This window comes from Sinocyclocheilus grahami, unplaced genomic scaffold (assembly GCF_001515645.1).
Source record: "Sinocyclocheilus grahami isolate Dianchi unplaced genomic scaffold, SAMN03320097.WGS_v1.1 scaffold249.1, whole genome shotgun sequence".
In the NCBI taxonomy this organism is placed as follows: Eukaryota; Metazoa; Chordata; class Actinopteri; order Cypriniformes; family Cyprinidae; genus Sinocyclocheilus; species Sinocyclocheilus grahami.
The window spans coordinates 1,464,362-1,485,973 of NW_015505428.1; the positions used below are offsets into that span (position 1 = coordinate 1,464,362).

Genomic DNA, 21,612 nt, shown 5'->3' on the forward strand with positions numbered 1-21,612 from the left:
CACACTCTCTCACACACACACACACACTCTCATACTCACACACACTCACACAAGACACTCTCACTGTCCAATTATCATGTTTAACATGCAGACATTCACAAATTTATCAACATGTCTGCAAAACTGTTAAGATCAAGTCTATTGCATGTCGTGCCAGTGTATTGTCATATAATAAAGTTTATTTGAATCAGGTTTCATAATTAGATAACAAGTTGGGTACAAATGCAAGAAACCCTGCAGTTTTTTCTTCTTTCTATTACTAAATTTTTGCATACGATCTCTTTTCTCCTCATTTGCTCTATAAGCAGGACCCAGTGTCAAATCAGAAAGCATCCCATGCGTTTCCACCACAGAAAAAGGGTTTCTGGGTCTTAAAAAACAGCTTCGACTCGAGTCAGTGCAGGAGAATTAAACGAGTTAATGCAGGAGAATTAAAATGAAAGTGATGAAAACGAGTATGTCAAAAGTAAGTCAAGACAGCACAGTCAGGAGGCTGTTCTAATCTTATTCCAATACGCCAGTATTTTCATAACAACACAGGCCGCTTAAAGTGAAGAAAGTTCTCAACATAACTGATATTCAAAACGGTAAGCGAGGGCTGCTTTAAGTTTTGTAAATTTGCGTGTATCTCGTATATCCTCGTTTCGGTTTCTCCTTTTGAATGACGAATATAGACTATTGGGTAACACTTCAAAATAGGAAACACATTCATATTAACTTCTCATTTGCTGCTTATTAATAGTTAGTAAGGTTGTTGTTAAGTTTAGGTATGGGGTCAGATTAAGGGATCTAAAATTTGGTCATGCAGAATAAGCTATTAATATGTGCTTTATAAGTATTAATAAACAGCCAGTATGTTAGTAATATGCATGCTAATAAGCAGCTAGTTAATAGGTCCTTAAAATAAAGTGTTACCGACTATTGATATCTGCTGATATAGACAGTTCATTCCTCATACGCAGGCGCAGAACGCACATTGTGCAGTCGCTGTAGTCTGTGCTGATGTTTTCAAGCACAGCTTTTTGGTCCAGACGCAGCCTTTAGTTCTTTGAAGTGTGTGTCCCGGCCTTTAGTGACACAAACTAGTCTTGAACCAGGAACTACTAAATTAACATTTGCTGCTAGAGCGCAGGATAATGTCATTATCCACAGCAAATAGTGTTCAAAACAACTTATTTTGGCAAAACTGCCGTAAAACAAGGCTAGGTTGCATAAAACTAGAGTGCCCATTATAATCATCCAATGCGCCAATGTGACACCTCTTGAGTTAATTTCTTTCTTTATGCTGCATTACTCAGCTCGAGCCACTTAATTTTTCCTGTCGATCTAAAATAAAATAATGAAGTTGTTTTGGCAGGGTAGGGAGAAATGTAAGCAGTTCGACTTTCAAATGGTCTGGGTCTGAGAAAGGTTTTGGTGGAAAACGGGTTTGAAACTGTAGCTGTCTGCTTAAATCAACTCTTTTGCACTTTACGGCTCTCCTCTCTCCAGTCCTCTTTCAGTGAGAAAGGGTCCCAGAAGTGGGAAAAGTCTTGTGGTTGAGCGTAGAGCTCTGAGGTGATAGGGTCTTTAGTCTAGAAACTAAGAGACTGTGGGTGACGGTCTAGAAAGCCCCATTAGCTGTGTGTTTCTGTGGCGATGACAGCCCCTGCCTGCCTGTGTGGGGAAAAAACTCACACTCTCCTCTGAATGTCCACATGCAGATATAGTTATAGGCTCAGAACTGCATTTCGTAACAGTGACACTAAACAGTTTGACTACACAACATCATCATAATCACACAATCCCTTCCCAAGCACTGTGAAATGCTAGAAAACATCACTCTCTGAACCGATCTGATACAGAGGAAAGACTTTGTCGAATTGTTGGTTAATGATTGTGGGTTGTGGATGCACTTTTTTGTTTGATTGTTTGATTTTAAAACTTGATGATTTTTTTTTGTATGATTTGATGAACACCACAAAAAAAAAGGAAAAACAGGCAAAAGGGTTTACAATAATAAAATCACATACATACCCTCACAAAAAAAAAAAAAAAAAAAAAAAAAAAAAAAAAAAAAAAAAAAAAAAAAAAGGGGGGGGGGGATGTTACTTGCAGCAAATATAGTGCCTACCTGGTAAGTACAGACTAATTATGCGATGCAGAGTGGGCAATCAGTCAATCGAGACTCCATCTAGCCACAGAGACTTAACATGCTCCAAAAAGGGTAACCAAATTCTTGAAAATTTCACCATGGAACCTCGAAGGCTGTGTTTAATTCTTTCCAATTTTACAAAGAATAAGGCATCTTTTATCCACTGAGTATGGGAGGGGGGGTGAGGACTTTTCCAAAGCATCAAAATACAACGCCTCGCTAGTAGAGAGAGAAAAGCTACTAACTCAGCAAAATAAAATGGCAACTCACAATTAGGAGGGATAACTCCGAACAAGCCAGTTAATGGAGAAGGATGAATGTTAATAGATGTAATAGCTGAGAGTGAATCAAAGACAGACTCCCAGAAAAGAGACAGAGCAGGACAGGTCCAGAACATGTGAGTTAAATTAGCTGGTTCTACATGACATTTGTCACAACTTGGATCAATGCCAGGGAACATACGAGCTAGTTTACATTTTGACCAGTGGACTCTGTGGACTACTTTGCACTGTAAAACCCCGTGACGAGCACAGACAGATGATGTATGGACGCGTTTCAAAGCCAACTGCCAGGTCTCTGCCTCTATCTCAATGTTAAGATCCCTAGCCCATGTAAGACGCAGACCGTCAGAGGCCAAGGGATGATATGTGAGCAAGATGTTATAAATCTTAGAGATGGCTCCGCTATGATAAGGATTGATATTGGAAATGGTATCAATCAGAGTAGAGGGTGGAATCAAAGGGAACCCAGAGAAATGCTTGCGGACAAAATCCCTGATCTGCAAATACCTGAAAAAATTGGACCGTGGCAAATTAAAAACTTGAGTCAGTTGTTCGAATGATGCAAATATGCCATCAATGTAAAGGTCCTTAATAGAAACTATCCCATGATCCACCCAGGCTGCAAAAGCCTTATCATTGAAAGAGGGAGGGTAAAGAGGATCAGAATGAACAGGGCATAAGAGAGGTGTTGTCTGTAGAATGAAATGGTGCCTAAGCTGACCCCAAATCTTAAGACAATTGTTAACTATAACATTATTAGAACATTTTAAAGGTGAAAACGAAGAAGGAAGACACAGAAGAGATGCAAGTGAAGAACGGTAACATTTGTGAGATTTAATCAGAAAAGTTATGGGAATAATTTATCTATTTTTCACCCAGTTTCACAGCCTAGTCTCAAACTAAAATGCATGTCTGGGCTGTTTTAACCAAAAGAAACTTGCACTGACAGATCTTAAAATATGTCTGTGTTATTGATTTGTCTCAAGATGCTCACCAGTAATGTTTTTTTCTAAGGTACGTTTATAAATGATACTTAAATGTCCTAATTGAACTCTGGCCTAATCCTGGTTTAACCTAAGCCCTGTCTGTGAAACCAGGCCTTTGTGTCTCTGGGAAATAGTGTTGAATAATTCTATTATGTTGAATATTAATATTGTATTATGTTTTTTGTTTTTTTAATGAAGGATTTGTGGACACATTAATGTGTTTAGATTTAGAAATTATAATTTTTCTTTTGAATTGAAAAGAAAAAATTAGACCTTTGAGGTACACCTCAAGTGGCATGCTGTTACTAGTTTTATTTATTTTTTAAATTGAATTCTTATAATAATTCATTGGGTTGTCATTATTCAATAATCCAATTAATTAGATTTACGTTTTAGACATCCTCACATTTCATGAACGCTTATAGGCTAATTGAAATCATTCAGTTTGAATTCATAGCATTGCTATAATGACATATCTTCAATTAGAATACAAAGATATACAAAAAACAACAATCCCAATCCCCACTGCAACAAAAGCAGCATTTTGAGATAGATGGTATGACAAGACAAGACTCTTTTTCTTTTGAATTAACGTAATTTTCATGCAATCCTATATCTGGATTATACACGTTCTCTCTGTAATCCTTTCATCTTTCTTTCTCTCCCTCTTCCATGTCTCCAGTAGTTTAATGAGAGTAGATCCTCTGTTTAATGGCACTCACAGGCTGAACACTATTTAAGAGGTGCTAGCTGTCTGTCTAATTTACTGCAGGCACACCAGTTAACCCTGTGTCTCCATACTGTGTCTAAAAATCACACACACGTCAGGATTAGACGTCACAGACATAAGACAACAGTTAGGCTGGATTAGAGAACAGTTTTATGGTGACATTGAGAGACATACTAGGATACAGTGGGTATAGAAAACAATCAGCCCCCTTTAAAATCACATTTTGTTGCTTTGCAGCCTGAAATGAAGACGGACACAGTTTTCGTTTTATCCAGCTGTATTTACTCAGTGCAACTTATAACAACCAAGTGAAAGATACTTGTGGACAGACACGAGTCAGGAGATGGATACAAAAAAATTCAAAGGCTTTATCAATGCCAGGGCTTAATGTCCATCTTAATTTCAGGCTGCAAAACAACAAAATGTGATTATTTGGAGGGGGGGGGCTTTTCTATACCCACTGTATATGAGCTTAGCATATAGTTACACTTTCTCCAATAGTTTAGACATTCTGTATGTGAAGTGCTTAATATGTGCTGTAGAGAAGCGTCATTTAAAGCAACAGCCAATCAGATCGCTGGTTGAGAGTGACAGTGCAGCTGCCTGGACTGAACACTATCCTATACAAACACAGCCCTGCCTCGCCGAGGAAGTCCGCTTGATGGTTGGTTGACTTTGCTCCGAAGTAATCAGACAGCTGTGTATGTGCATATACCTTTTAAGCTTGTGGAGTGGAACACAGTAGAAAGCAGATTATAATGTTACTCATGGAAATTGGAATATACTGTGGCAGCCTAAAGGAAAGTTCAGATGCATTTGAAATCTGCTATGATATTTCTATGCCTTTACAACCTTCTGTTTATCTTGTACTCATTACCCAGGAATTCTAACTTAGTGTGTAACTTAGCCTAGCAGAAGAATTTCTGGAATTCTCTGAGGTCCAAAAATGTCAAATATATCATTGTTTTTTGTGAAACTAAAGTGTGTAGGCGCTTTGATCTCGTTTTCTCTCTGTCCTCTTTTCTTCAGCTTTAAATTACTTCAGTGCATTTGTTCATGAACTTCATCATTAGTCTACAAAAAATACTGCTTATCTGGAATGATATAGCAGTACATGACTAATAGGAGCTAATATTTTGTAAGGCAGAGCTAATGAAATCATATATTGATATGATAAATTTTTCAGATTATTGTATCGTTTTATTATTAATATTTTTGGTATTTTTATATATTATCATATATAATATAAAATGTTCTTTTAAATATGTTTATTTATTTATGATTCGGATTCTACTCAATTCCAGCTTAGTAACAATTCTGTGAACAATTTTAGGAAAACAGTTCTCATTCAACCTTCAGAAGCCTGTTGTCAAGTCATGACAGAATTTCAGATTTCTACAGAACAGCGATAATAAATTTGAAATCAATTGTACAATTTTTTTCAGCTGATGCTCTGATATTGCAAATCCTATTACTGTGTTCCATCCGCTAAAAAATGCAGACATTCCAGAACGTTCAGATTTATTTATTTTCATTTTTTAACTTCGGACCGGTTTTGAATAAGAAAGATTCTCAATTCTCAACCCTAATCCCGATCCAGTTATGATTTTCTGATGCACTGTCCTAATAACCTGTGACCTCAGTCTCCGCTTTTGTGCTCTTTTACACTGTTCAGTCTTTCGCTGCCTAATTTCCTCTCTTCCTGCTTCCACTTTTCTCTTCCACTTTCTTCCTCTTTTCCTCTACTCTCCCTCGCTCCCCGCTGATGATGGTGGTCATGGACTCAACAGTATCTCCTTCTGCAGACCCCACTGATGTTCACAGAGCAGATGCAGCAGGACGTCATCATGGTACTCAAGTTCCCGTCCAACTCGCCTGTCACCCACGTGGCCGCCAACACCCAGTCAGGCCTGACCAACCCAGCGGTCATCACAGTCACCGCCAACCGCCTCTTCGCCGTCAACAAGTGGCACGGCCTCACTGGTGAGCAAGAGCGATCAGACAGCGAGGTGATGGATAAGGAGTAGGGGTGTGATGAGATCTCGAGCCACAAAATCTTGCGATATTAAAATGCGACAATATTTCTTGTTGAGGTGAAAGGCTGTCTCGTGATATCAGTGCGACTGCAAATGTGATAATTGATTTTCAAACAAGAAGTTAATATTGGGTTATATTTTAGACTCAATATTTTCTGCTTTGCTCAATTTCGCAAACAAAATAGTTCCAAACAAAGCCACGGCAGAACTGTCTCCGAGCAACACACAGTGGTGATTCCTTACTGAATGATTCAATGATTCAGTGAGCCATTCATAAAGAGTCATTTGATTCATTTCTGAATCAATCAGCCGTTTGAACGAATGACTCACTCGTTAAGATTTGCCGCCACCTACTGGTATAATTTCATATTTCAATATTCATTTTTTAAAACCCATTTATTATCATTGTTAATGCAACGTTGAGTCAGAATATTTCTTTCCAAAGCTAATTTTTGTAGTGTCAATTCAGTGCTTTACTCATCTAACGCAGTAATGCTTCATTCAGAAGTTAGAAGTTCAAGCACAGTTATAAGGTCTGAAGAGACTCGTATCAAATCATACAAGAGAGAAGCCGGTCAGATGAGAAAATGGTCGAGAAAGTAGAAATTACATTCATTACAAGATGATTAGTTAAAACATTTTTAAAAACTTTCAACATTTTGTGGCTTTCAGTCGAATAAGATTTCTTAAAAAGTGTTAAAATATCTCGTCTCGTGAGCTAAGTCTATCATCACACCCCTAATAAGGACTGAATAAGTCACTCTTCCTGTCCACCTCCATTAATCATCCTCTTATTATTATTATTATTATTTATTTATTTATTTATTTATTAAAGATCAATCTAATTGTAAGAAGCGCTACGAGGTATTCACCATAATAAGAGGAAGGGTGCTTCTCAGGGCGTAAACTTTATATCTTCATATATGATGGTTTTATTTTCAAAAATACAATTTTTAACAATTTATAATATCTCGTCTCGTGAGCTAAGTCTATCATCACACCCCTAATAAGGACTGAATAAGTCACTCTTCCTGTCCACCTCCATTAATCATCCTCTTATTATTATTATTATTATTTATTTATTTATTTATTTATTAAAGATCAATCTAATTGTAAGAAGCGCTACGAGGTATTCACCATAATAAGAGGAAGGGTGCTTCTCAGGGCGTAAACTTTATATCTTCATATATGATGGTTTTATTTTCAAAAATACAATTTTTAACAAATTGAAATTGTTGCCGTCACAATGCACATGAATGAATTCATGAATGTCAGTCATGTCAATGTACATGAATGTCAGGTTCACGCCAGACAATTTTAGCCAAGATTTTGCTTTCTTAAACACATTTTGGCGAGCAGTGAGCTGTCAACGTACAGTCTAACAAGCAACAGTCGTACAAGAACTTAAAAACCGCACAGTGTGCACTCAGCTTAAGACACTGAATATATTCAAAGAATGGAATAAAGGCATTTACATGCCAAGCAAAATGATGGTAATCCCGTCATGCTGTCAATCACATTTAACCCGTTATGAGTATGATTTTTGACCCTTATTGCATAATACTTATAAGGTATTTAAGCAAAATCTATATATATATAGATTTTAGCACATCACCACAATTTAGCTCTGCATGCATGTTTACCTATCTATCGATGCCAAAACTGGATAAAAACTGACAATATCAAAATCTTACATTAATGCTGGCATGTTTTTATAATAATTTTTTGTTTGTTTGTTTGCTTTTGTTTCTTGAACAGTAGATCAATGTTCTTTGTTTAGGTGTTATTGTCATCTGTCTGCTGTAGTAAATGACTGTTGACTGACCTCTGTGAATAAGTATCCTGAGGGTACATAGTATGAAATCTAATTTTCATCTGTCCTCTCTCTTTCGCTCAGGTCATCAGAGCGCTTCTGTGCAAGACCAGCAGTACCAGTTACCGGTTGAGATTGACCCTTTGATAGGTCTGTGGCTTGTCAGTCGTCAGTAGAGTGATTTGTGATTGGCTGTTGTGAGTTGCGAGGGCCCGGCCCTTGGGAGGAGATGAGTGCTGTTTTTCACCCAGCTTCAGATCAGCATTTGCATGCAAATTGGAAAGCAATGAGCTGTGGCTTAGCCTGTACATCATCAGCTCTCTCTCTCTTCTTTCTCTGTCTCTCTGCCCTGTCACACTGAATGAATATGAATGGTGTAATAATGTCTGATTGAAGCCGCGTGGCACGCGCTGTCAGGACAGTATGTCCTCCTCTCATCCCTCCGACCTGTTGATGAGGAATAAAGGGATGAGAGAGGGAACATGTGTGATAACATATGGCTGAAGCCTTTCTGTCCACCTATTCATCTTATATCTCAGCTCTCCTCTTTATTTTTTCAACCTCTGTTAATGTCTCTGCCGCTCCGTGACTGTCTTGAGCTTATTTTTCTAAGCTGTTTATATTTCTCTCCATTTTACCCAATAATTTTCTAAGCAAAAAGTTATGTTTGCACTTTTATAACAAGTGAGTCTTTAACCAGTGACTCTCTCTCTGTTTTCAGCCAGTAATGTGGGCATTCACAGGAGGCAGATCTCAGATCTGTTAGATCAGAGCATCCAGGTAAATGCTCAGTGTTTTATCATCACGGCCGACAACCGCTTCATGCTGCTGTGTGGCTTCTGGGACAAGAGCTTCCGCGTCTACTCCACTGATACAGGTAACCGCGACGACCCCCCCAGCACCTCTCCACTGCAATACACAAAGGAAAGGGTCAAAAGTCACAAATGAGCCTGCAGACTGCATTACAACTCCATCGCCGCGGGGCTCAGATAGCTTTCTCATCTCATGGATGGACTCCGTCTCGTGGGAGCATGAGGCTCAGAACGCAAGTCACGCAAGCTGACCTTGAATTTCAATAGAATCACTCCACACGCAAATGCTCCCAAGCTCTGAGATCTAAACACAGACTGACAGACAGATGATAGATAGCTAGATAGATAGATAGATAGACACTCTGACAGAACCGACAGACAGACTAGATAGATAGACAGATAGATAGACGTTTTATCCGACAGACAGACAGATAGATAGACGGACAGATAGATAGATAGATACATAGATATATAGATATGCAGCTGCTAGAATACCCGCGTGGTTGCTAAGGAGTTGCTAGGGTACCTGGGGTGGTTGCTAGGGTACTTGAGGTGGTTACTAGAGCGGTTGCTAGGGTACCCGGGATGGTTGCTAGGGTGTTGCTATGCGGTTGCTAGGGTACCCGAGCCGGTTGCTAAGGTGTTGGTAAGCGGTTGCTAAGGTACTCGGGGTGGTTGCTAGATAGATAAATAGATAGATAGATGCTTGCTGATTTGCTTATGCACACACACAGATGTCAGCATGCACATGCAGCACTCCAAAAGCAGCTATTTAAAGGAATTGGGGAGTGTGTGAGCTCATCTGGTGAATGTAAACAGCTCAACAGACAGCATCATCTCAGTAGAGTCATTCACTCACACTCTGCAGGGAGTTCTGCACTGCGGACTGCTGGCCCCATGAAGATATGCTCCAGAATCAGACCTTGAATCATGGAAGCAAAAAATCATTACAAATATATATATTGTGCATTGTACATACCCCCCCCCATCCCATACACACACACACTGCATTAAGTCGTTTCAGTTCCTGTGTTATGTGTTTGTGTGTTAACAGGTAAACTGACACAGATTGTGTTTGGCCATCTTGATGTGGTGACCTGTCTGGCGCGCTCAGAGTCATACATTGGCGGAGACTGTTACGTTCTGTCCGGCTCCAGAGACGCCACATTACTGCTCTGGTACTGGAACGGCAAGCACAGCAGCATTGGAGAGAACCCTGGGAGTAAGTTGTAAATGTTAAGCCACATACAGACCCAAAAGTGAAAATTCTGTCATTTACTGATCATGGGTGTCACTTTTATTGCCTGGAAAAGAGCAGCTTGAACATCCTGCTAAGTAACTCCTTTTGTGTTCCTCACATGTAATTTCATTTTATTTTAATGAAGGCTCCAAAATATGTCTGAATAATTAGTTTCATCAGCATTGGTGCTCAGAAGAAGCTCTAGAGTTCCTCATGTTCCTCACATAGAGAGGTCAAGATCAGGGTAACGTTCAGAGTCCAAATCCCCAACCAGCACTTAGCAAACACACATAGAAAAAGCTTTCATGCAGGTGATGATATCAGTGCAGTGCAACAGTGTTAAAAGCACATTGTTCATGCACGCACATTCCAGTGTTTGTCTGTCAAGGCTGGTGTAATGATTTACGGCTCACTCTCAGAAGCTACAACTAGTTTCATCTGACCACAGCAGGTCTCTGCTGAGAAGATTGGGTTTCAGGCTAGTATCACACCATAAATGGAATCGGCCTGCCTGTGTGTGTGTGTGTGTGTGTGTGTGTGTGTGTGTGTGAGTGTGTGTGTGCGTGTGTGCGTGTGTGTGTGTGTGTGTGTGTGTGAGAGAGAGAGTCTGTGTGTGTGTGTGTGTGTGTGTGTGTGTGTGTGTGGGTGTGGGTGTGTCTGTGTCTGTGTGTCTGTGTGTGTGAGTGAAAGTAGAGGCTAGAGGGCCACAGAGGGAGACAGTAAATGTGACTCGGAGGTCTCCGGCTCAGGAGAGTTCGGTCCCATCTATATGAGAGAGCGAGAGAACACTCAATAAAAGTGAAAAATGCCACGGGCTTCCCCTGCACACACTAACCATATGGCTGCAGTGCTGATCAAAGCGCTCTACACACACACACACACTCTCTCTCTCAAAAAACACACACACATCCTCTTTACTAATTTGGATGCTCTGCATGCTGTTAAGTGTTCTTCTACAAATGGGACAGGATTTATGACTAATTGTGATTTGGATAATCTAAAGATAAATATGACTGTAGGTGGATGTTTGACATTTAAGAGCCAGACTTTCATCTAAAGTCAAATCAAACGGAATCTCTGGATTGGTATCACATGTACAGGCCATATTTTCCAGTAATATTATCAGGTGGGTAAAGGGATGAAAGGTAAAAAAAAATAAAAATCAGGAAACCTTGCAGGAATCAGTTCAGACCCCCCAATTTTTGTCCAAACTACACATGTATTTTTATGTTTTTGATACATTTTAATATTTTATAAATGTAATTTATTTTTGTCTATCAATCTATCAGTAATAATACTGATTTAAGTTTCAAAAGTCAAACTTGATTCATGATTCTGCAGCATTCACTCAGCATAAAATGTCAAAATTATTATAAAATCTATGTAATAGCCTCTGTCTGGTTACTAAATAGCGATAATGCCAGACATGTTAGGTGAATTTATGTTATTATATATTATGTTAGGTATTTACATTTTTTGCTGTTTGTTAATTTCTTTCATTTTGACACTGTTCTTCACTTAAGGCAGGAATTAAGTTACAGTATGATTTCAAATATACAGTGGTTTACATCCATACCAAGTCTTTCCCAGGCTGTGTACAGTACAGTGGTTCTGTTGACCACACTGCCATCTAGTGGCCAAATGATGCACAGCACTTTCATAAACCATGATTTTAAAACCAATTCATTCTGATGCTGTTTCAGTTATTATAGATATATTATTGCAACATTTTTTTCTAAAATTGTACTGTGTTTATGTATTAATTTTCTCTCTCTTTCTCTGATGGGTATATGATACTCTCTAGTGTGCATTTGCAGTACAGATAAATAGTGTACAGTATATAGGTATTAGATTGTAATCAGATGTTGTCCTAATGTGAACCAAATGGTGGCTGATGATGGGGAGGTTAAACGATACACCAATATATCAGTTTTATTGACCTTTTCAGGACACAATCCGACATCAGGCTTTAATCCCTGGAGTTGTAGGGTATAACTCAAAGCTGAGACATTTAGGAAGTTTGCCACCTAATGAAACCTATACATCTACACTGAGAGAGAGAGAGAGAGAGAGAGAGAGAGAGAGTGTGTGTGTGTGTGTGTGTGTGTGAGAGAGAGAGAGAGAGAGAGCGAAAGACAGAGAGAGGCCAGCTGGATTAAAGCACTTAAATGTGTGTGATTTCTTTGTATCCAGGTAGAAAGAGAACTCATTAGTTTATTAACTGTGTGTGTGTGTGTGTGTGTGTGTGTGTGTGTGTGAGATATGGACAGAAAGCACACACACACGAATGCTAGCAGAGCTCGTCATTGCGGTGATTACACACTCTAATTACATTATCACGGAGTAGACAAATAAAAAAACTCATTTTGACATTGAAATTGACAGCAGTGTTAAATAAGGAAGTGCAGCTATTATATCATTCATGGTGTGTAGTGATTGTGATAACTATTATTTGTGATTGCTTTTTTTTATGATTGTATCATTAACTCTGTGTGTGACTCCAGCAGAATTCGTGACTCCTCGGACGATCCTGACGGGTCATGATTGTGAAGTCACGTGTGCGAGTGTGTGTGCAGAGCTGGGACTGGTCATCAGTGGCTGCAAAGGTAAACACACTCTTTTTATTTATATATTATTTTATTTATTTATGTTTGAATTGCTAAGAATTTTTTTATTTTTTAAATGTTTAATTATATTTATTTATTGTTTATATAATAATTATTTGTTTATTTAATTACTATTTTAATTTTTTTAATTATTGTTTATATTTATTTTTGTTTACTTGCTATGATTGATTGTGCTCTCTGGGTCAAACTTGTGTTTTTGCATGTACAGTACACATATAAATCTACCTTTACAAAACTTTCCTGCCTAATCAGCATTGTCAAATGAGTTCCTTAAAATGAGCAAAATGTCTTACCATACTTGAATAAAATTTTAATATTTTACATTTTAATAATGACAAAAACTTAAAAATTTATCAACAATTACCCTCGCTCACCTGCAGGTAATTTATAGGTACATAAGTCAAAACTTACCTTTTTTTCTTTCCAACTTTAGGGTCTGGTTATGAAAATATTTGTACCCTGAATAGACACTTAACTATTTGGACTAAAGAATTGTCTGAGGCTAGCAATCTTACTCTAAACATGGCTCCCTGGATAAGATGTTTTTTTGGCCTGGAAATAATAAATATGTCAGTGGCTGAAGAAATATGAAAATGATAATTTTAAGCCCTAAATAGCACATGAGGTGCAGCAGCACTCTGTAATTCTGTCTGATTTGACCCTCGTGTGTCTGTATGTATTTGACAACAGAGGGTCCGTGTCTCGTCCACTCTATGAACGGTGACCTGTTGAGGACTCTGGAGGGTCCAGACGGCTGTGTGCGACCACGTTTGGTTCTGTCCTCCACCGAGGGTCACTGTGTCATTTATTATGACAAGGGCCACTTCTGTGTGTTCAGCATCAACGGAAAACTGTTGGGACATATGGAGGTGGAAGACAGCGTGAAGGTAAACATGAGCATAAACTCCCCTCTGTACAGTTATTTGGGAATAGGAAGCAAGGGTTGGGCAGCTTTCGTGTGTCCATTTGTCCCTCTTTTCTTTCGTTCTCTCTTTCCATTTCTTTTCTTCCGATTCTGTCTGGAGTGTGATTAAATGCTGGCATGATCTGCCTACGGACCTCCATCTCTCTCTTTCTCTTGGCTTCTGAACCCTGAGGCTCCAGATCTGTCCTTTGATCTGCAGGGCTACGAAATGCCACTCAGCTTGCATGTGTCTGTGAGAGTGAGCCAGCGGCAAGGCCTCCTGCATCAGAGGACGCATTTGTCATTGGCCGGCAGAGCTCCTATAATCGGCCAGCTCTCTTTCCCTCATTCCCGCTCCATCACTTTCTCTTTCCTCTGGGCCTGGGAAAAGTCTCCTTCTCCCCCCTCTCTCTCTCTCTCTCTCTCTCTCTCTCTCTCTCTGTCCGTCCTGCACACACATACCCACACCTGCATCCCATTTAACAGGCCGGTTCTGTTTCGCGCTCCTCCGCTCTGAGCTTGATTAGTTTTCTTATTGTGTTCAGGTTCCATTTGTTTTCAATAAACAGCAGAGTCTGCAGCGATGGAGAAGAGGGGCAGATCTGCTCTTTGACACACTTCTTTATTATTCCACTAATATGACATAATGCAGGATCAGCCTGCGTCATTTTACAGAATGCTGATCCTGGATTCAGTATATTTTTCTGTATGTTCTACACTACCATTCAAAGTTTAGGCTTTTTAAAGAAAATAATACTTTTAAAACTGATCAAAAGTGACATTAAAGACATTTAGAATGTTTCAAATTTCTATTTTAAATTCATGCTTTTTTTTTTTTACTTTAAAATATAAATGCTATTAAATTTTTCAGAGAATACTGAAAAAAGTATCATGGTTTCCACCAAAATATGAAGCAAATTATTTTAAATTGTAGTGATATTTCATATTAACACAGTTTACTGTATTTTAATTAAATAAATGCAGTCTTGGTGAGCAGAAGAGATTTCTTTCAGAAAAAAAAAAATTGTACATACCCCAAACTTTTGAACAGTAGTGATTTTCTAGACAGTTTAATTGATTATTATAAGAGACCCAATCTGGTTCTTTTGATTATTTGTGCACTCAAATAAAGCCACAGGCACGCTAGACATTGACTTCCATGCATACTCATGCAAACACAGGAGACTGGAAACACAAGCTCATGCTGCGTATGAAAGTCACATTTATTCAAAGCTGCCCTGTGTGATGAAGTTGTGGGGCCAGTAGAGGTTCTAAACATCACAAATTTAAACCTTGGACAAACTTCAAATCTGGGAAAGTGGAGTAAATTATTTATTTTCACGTTTTAAGTGTTTCTTATTTCTTATTTGTGATTTATTATTTAAAAAAGAAACTCTAGAGCATTCTAACGTGATTGCATAATTTGAACACCGTCTCCGTCTAACCAATCGTATTGCAAAATTGTCACTGTGACCAGTCCCGAAATTAAAAACAAGGCTAAATTTTGCACATTTTAGTTTCCTCATATGTGACCCTGGAGCACAAAACTAGTATCCAGCATCATCTCAAAGCTGAATAAATAAGCTTTCCATTGATGATTCCATTGATTGTTAGGATAGGACAATATTTGGCCGAGATACAACTATTTGAAAATCTGGAATCTGAGGGTGCAAAAAAATCTAAATATTGAGAAAATCATCTTTAAAGTTGTCCAAATGAAGTTCTTAGATATGCATATTACTAATCAAAAATTAAGTTTTGATTTATTTAAGATAGACAATTTACAAAATATTTTCATGGAACATGATCTTTACTTAATATCCTAATGATTTTTGGCATAAAAGAAAAATCTATAATTTTGACCCATACAATGTATTGTTGGCTATTGTTACAAATATCCCCCAGCGACTTAACACTGCTTTTGTGCTCCAGGGTCACATATGGTCTGCATGAAAAATAGCAAAAAAAAATTGTTACAGAAATATTCATGATCAGTCATTTCCGAGTACTCGAGTTCTCTTTCACATCTCTAACATCAGCACACGACAAGCTCCTCTCATGCCAGTACAGTATAAAAACCATTACGCCTATGGAGAGTCCCCATAAACCATAAAAACAAACCTGTGTGTGTGTGTGTGGTTTTGTGTTTGAGTGTGTGGGTTGCTGGGACAGTTTGTTGCTGCGGTTAAAGTGAGTCTTCATGCTGATGGTCTGACAGAACATTAATTTGGACGAGTAGAAATAATACATGAATGACTCTCTGGAGCCCACAACTGAGCGTCTGTCTGTTAGTAACCATTTTAGCAGACGTTTCCCAAGCCTTCGGCACATTCGCAATGGACTGCATTAAAGTCTTCATAAATCCAGGCTTTACTCGTGCCAGACATGTCCTGACCTAACACAGACAGATCAGCAGATCAGGAGGAAAACACACAGCGGGGCATCATCCAGCACAACCCTGTTGTTTAAAATCATGACTGTAAGTCAGATATCTGAGTCACGAATCTTGGAGAAGACCGCTGATTTACGATTCTGACCCGACCTGCTCTGCAGCCTGGACATCGCTGCTTCTCACAGACCCTTTTCCAGACCTGGTCCAGAGGGGCCACCGTGAATGCTGGATTATGTACTGATAGATTTTCTCAGACATCTTTGAAGTAATAAGGCACTCTGGAACAGAAGACTTCATTCAGCGTTCAACCAAACAACACGATCGAGTCTCTGAGTGAGTCACAGGGTGGAGTTTGAATCATATTAAGCACTTTTGGACACTAACCTCTGGATAACAAAATGCATGAATAACGCTGTCATTAAATGAGACAGAGGTGTGACGGTCTCTGCTGATGCTTCCCTTCTGATTTTGTACGTCTGTCCCAAGCATCTGCTTCATACCACCGCTGAAATAAAGCCACAGTGTAGCCTAAACCCTAATTACACACGTCTCAGATGCATGCGAAACAAATCAAAAGAGATGTGAACGCAAATGTGCTGTAACGGTCTGAAGTCTGCTGGACAGAACATGCTGTTTTAATTGCTCAGTCTTTATATATGTATTTACTTATTTTCAATTACACAGTTATATAGGGGACACAACCAGGCTAGTTTCTCAGATTTTTGGGGTCTATTCCCAAACACACAACAACAGTCTTTACTGCTCGGCATGATTTTACCAATAATATTAATAATAATAATAAAGTTCTTTCTGTAACGGTTTTTTGTTTAATGTAAACCTGTGTTATCCCACTTCTTTAATTCCTTTTATTTTATTTATTTTGCTATTACGGTTTTTAATTTCTACATTCTTCAGATATTACATTAAAAACTTAAAATATATATTTTTTAATATACCTTTTTAAAAGTTTTAAAAATAACAACAACACAATAATAATAATATTTAATTTTTATTTATTTTTTTAAATGTGAAATTATATAAAATAAAAAGCCACCTTTTGCAATTCCTTTTATTTTGTTTATTTATTTTGCTATTATGGTTTTTAATTTGTCTATTCTACATTCTTTGAATATTATCTTAAAAACTTAAAATATATTTAAAAAAATACTTTTTTAAAAGTTCAGAAACAACAACATAATTATATATATATATGTATATATATATTTATCTATTTATTTTTTTACATTTTTAAAAATTGTGAAATTATGTGAAATAAAAAGCCACCTTCTGCAACATGGTTTTACAGCAATAAATAAAATAATTATGAAACATAAAATTCATGAAACCGCAGTGAAACTGTAACATGTAGTAGTAGTAGTAATAATGATGGCAATATTTTATTTATTGTTACTAATGAAAATATAAATTATAAAATCTATCTTATGTCTTAAAAGTGGTACTCCAACCTCACATTTATGAAAAATATTAAATATCAAAGTTAAACCTTTTGCCTGAATGTATGCCAGTGTGGGTTTATTATGTTCACTTGTTTAACCAACATCTATTTCAGAATTATGATCATAGTGGAACTTTTGATTTGGAAAACAGAATTGAAAAAAAAAAGAAGGGTTTTGAACTAGATCACCTGTTTTAGGAGCTGAATTATAAATAATACATCAAAACCCTCTAAAGGAAAATTACCGGTTAATGCAATTTGTCAAGCTTATATATTTAGTCTAATTAATTACACTTAATAGCCACTTTGCAAACACTGTCTGTGTGTGTGTGTGTGTGTGTGTGTGTATTATCTGTGTTTCTCGTGGGACCTCTAAAGTGTTACACAGCCCATGTGCGCACAGGAAAACCAGATGAACAGAATAAATCTCGTAGTCTGCCTGCCCTTCGCCGCAGGATACCACCGCTACAGCGCTTTGAGAAACCAACTGTTCGCCAGGTTGGCCCCGTGCATGCTGGGAAAGAAAGGGGGCTTGTGGGGCTGATTCACTGAGCTGAGAGCAACAACAAAAAACATTTAAAGCACCCATCACATGCTTATCAGTGTTATTTATCTTCGAGAAACATGAAAGGCCCCTAAAGGGGTCAGGGGTCCTCTTGAGTGGTTAGTTGCTTTTAATGAGAAGATTTTAAATGAAGCAATGACTTGTTTATATTTACTGTGAAGCCCAAATATCATTCATCTGAAATTCAACAAAGTAAAACGGGTGAACCCACGACTTTGCCGTTATAAATGAAAAGCAGACAGCACTGACTGATGCATTGAACACACTGGCTGTCCTCTGCAGGCGATGCTGCTCAGTAAAGATGGCCAGTATCTGCTGACCGGAGGAGACGCAGGAGTTCTCAGCATCTGGCAGATTCATGATCTCAAGCAGCTCTTCACGTACCCGGGATGTGATGCTGGAATACGCTCTATGGCTATGTCACATGACCAAAGGTAGGATGCATGAAGACACCGAGTTCCTCTTCCTTTTCTAGACTCAAGATTACAATATCTCCATGTTGACTTGGGGAAGAGCAGGGATAATTCTAACACTTTTTACATTTTAAGTTCTTAGCAAAATAACACATTTTTAGTAATGGGCACAGATATTTAAAAAAAAAAAAAATGTTTTATGCAAGTTAATAAAAAATGGGATTGTTTAGATTTTGAAATGTCTGGTTAAATAAATCAAACTCTACATTCAGCAGTTATCACTACTTTCAAACATTCATACTGTACGCCAATGTTCAAACGTTTGGAGTTATTTGGTCAAAACAAAAAAATACTCTTGTGCTGCTTCATATGTTTGTTAAAACTGACTTTTGATCGACATCCATGCTGAATAGAAATATTAATTTATTTCTTTAAAAACATTACAAATCTTACTGATCCCAAACTTTTGAGTAGTAGTGGATGTTTTTGAGTTGTTTCTGGTCTCCTTTTGTGCAGTAGCTCCATTACAAAAGAATCAAAAATGTTCCCGTTTGTGGAAACGTAACCGCTTCTTTCTCCAGAAAAGAATAAAATAAAAAAAGAGTAAAAATTAAAATAGAACACACATACTTACTTATATGTGACCCTGCATCACAAAAGCAGTGTTGAGTCGCTGGGGGATATTTGTAGCAATAGCCAACAATACATTGTATGGGTCACAATTATACATTTCTCTTTTATGCCAAAAATCATTAGGATATTAAGTAAAGATCATGTTCCATGAAGATATTTAGTAAATGTCCTACCGTAAATATATCAAAACTTAATTTGTGATTAGTAATATGCATTGCTAAGAACTTCATTTGAACAACTTTAAAGACGATTTTCTCAATATTTAGATTTTTTTGCACCCTCAGATTCCAGATTTTCAGATTTTCAAGTAGTTGTAACTCAGCCAAATATTGTGCTATCCTAACAAACCATACATCAATGGAAAGCTTATTTATTCAGCTTTCAGATGATGTATAAATCTCAATTTAAAAAAATGGACCCTTATGACTGGTTTTGTGCTCCAGGGTCACGTATATATAACACACACAAACACAATGGCGTGCAAAGTTTGTGATCAGTAAGATTTTTAGTGTTTTTAAAGAAAAAAAAAACAGTAATATTGTGAAATATATTTATGATGTAAAATAACGTTTTTCTATTTTAATATACATTCAAATGTAATGTATTTCTGTGATGCGCAGCTGTATTTTCAGCATCATTACTCCAGTCTTCAGTGTCACATGATCTTCAGAAATCAGTATAATATGCTGATTTATTATCAATGTTAGAAACTGTTTTTGCTGCTTAATATTTTTTGGAACCTGTGATGCTTGTTTCAGGATTCTTTGATGAATAAAAAGTTAAAAAGAACGGCGTTTATTCAAAATAGAAATCTTTTCTAACAATTCAAAACAAGTCTTTACGATCACTTTTTATACGTTTAACACATCCTCGCTGAAGAAAAGTATTCATTTATTTCAAAAATTACTGACTCCAAACTTTTGAACGGTAGTGTATATTGTTGCAAAAGATTTCTATCTAGATATAAAATCAAAAAAAGAAGATGTCTAATATTTATGGGACACGTCTCTGTCTCCCCTCTTGTCTCTTTGTCCTGGTGTCCTGGTGCAGATGCATCATCACTGGGATGGCGTCTGGTAGCATTGTTCTGTTCTACAATGACTTCAACAGATGGCACCACGAATACCAAACTAGATACTGACCCCGTGAGGCCACAGAGGGAACAGAGCAACCACGACCCTTCATACAGACACTACCAACTACCAAGAGGCATGAATGTATTCTAAATATTTAAAAAGCAAAACTATTTTTTAAAAATGGCATTGCTATATTTTGTAGATCTTATTGAATTTCTTACTATATAAATCCTAGGGAGGGGTTATATACCTAATATTTGGAGGAAAAAAAATCTATTTTTAGCCGTCGAAGTCTTTGCTCTTGTGAAAACGACTGGTCAATAGCTAGACGACTCTATTTGTGTATAGTGTCTATGGGTAGCTGATTAGTTTGTGTAACTTAGGGAGGGTGAGTTTGTTTTTTAATTCTTTCCTTCTCATTTGCTGTGATTATTTTGACAGGATGCCTCTAAACGTCATGTTTTGTAGTTTAATAGCTCAGTTCCTAAAGCTAACAGGAAGCTGCCTCATTTTTTGGAGAGACTTATGGGAATTATATTCATAGATTAAATAGATATCCGTCTGCAGACATATCAAGGCATCCACTTCAAATGTTCACTTTATGAATGGAAAAGTGGCCTGAAATGAGAGAAACCTGAAGTTGTGTTGAAACGTGAGTGGACCTCTTGTGTGATCATGTAATGATGTCGCTTTAGAAACTGAAGGGATATGATTCTGCATATGAAGGGATAGTAATTTAGAAATTATATGAATTATCTTCATGGTTTGGGGTGTGTTTTTATCTTTTGTGTTTGTTCCACATCTATCAAGTGTTCCAGAACGTAACCATCTTTTTTCTTTTCTTTGAGGAGATGCAAGTGATGATAAAAAATATGAATGTCCATTTCAAGTGTCATCAAATAGTCTTTTTGTCGTTTCACCACTGTGCTTTTACCCTTAGTGTATGCAGACATGAATGAGGGCAGAGCGTCAGATTTTGTTAGCAATCTAAAATTGGATGAAAAAAAAAAAAACATTACAATATTTCACTATATGTGGTTCATAATACATCCGGCTCAAGATATAACCCTGTAGATCACACTCAGGGCAAGCAGGGGTCTGTCCAATTACAAGAAAGAGTTTATTTCTTGGTTTGAGTCAGCTATGGTGTGATTCTGACATTGACAATGCAGTCTGATTCCTTTGGTTTGGTTCGTTACTGTTGTATCATGTTATGTCTCGGCTAAATCACAGTCAGATTGGAATGAGCGTCTTATGACGTGTGTGATGAACTCGAACAATAAAATGGCATTTTGTACCAATAAAAAAAGTTTCAAAGCATTTTTTTTTGCTGTTGTAAAAACATGCAGATCTTGGAGATCTAAGAAATTTTGAATTGTGTTATTACTATTGAAGTTTTTAAATAATTATTATTTTGAATTTATATATACTATTTTAATTTGTTAACATTTTAATAATTTTGTTGTGCTTGTCTTTTTTTTTTGTCAGTTTTTAAAAATGTCTAGATATTTATT

The 21,612-nt window shown here is 37.4% G+C and overlaps 1 protein-coding gene across 8 annotated transcripts in view; it reads left to right on the top strand.

Moving 5' to 3' along the window:
• The window catches only part of LOC107598261 (lipopolysaccharide-responsive and beige-like anchor protein), a 228,872-nt gene extending 207,465 nt beyond the window's left edge, over window positions 1–21,407 (top strand). For 4 of the 8 annotated variants that reach the window (XM_016289545.1, XM_016289550.1, XM_016289548.1 and 1 more), the window contains 8 exons: window positions 5,922–6,114; window positions 8,065–8,130; window positions 8,702–8,857; window positions 9,847–10,014; window positions 12,537–12,638; window positions 13,350–13,546; window positions 18,259–18,410; window positions 20,073–21,407. In XM_016289545.1, coding sequence (XP_016145031.1) covers window positions 5,922–6,114; window positions 8,065–8,130; window positions 8,702–8,857; window positions 9,847–10,014; window positions 12,537–12,638; window positions 13,350–13,546; window positions 18,259–18,410; window positions 20,073–20,163 — 1,125 coding nt within the window. In that variant the 3' untranslated portion in view covers window positions 20,164–21,407. The remainder of the gene's footprint in view (window positions 1–5,921; window positions 6,115–8,064; window positions 8,131–8,701; window positions 8,858–9,846; window positions 10,015–12,536; window positions 12,639–13,349; window positions 13,547–18,258; window positions 18,411–20,072) is intronic. The other 4 variants (XM_016289551.1, XM_016289552.1, XM_016289547.1 and 1 more) reach the window with 3 other exon arrangements.
• The last annotated feature ends 205 nt before the right edge of the window (window positions 21,408–21,612 follow it).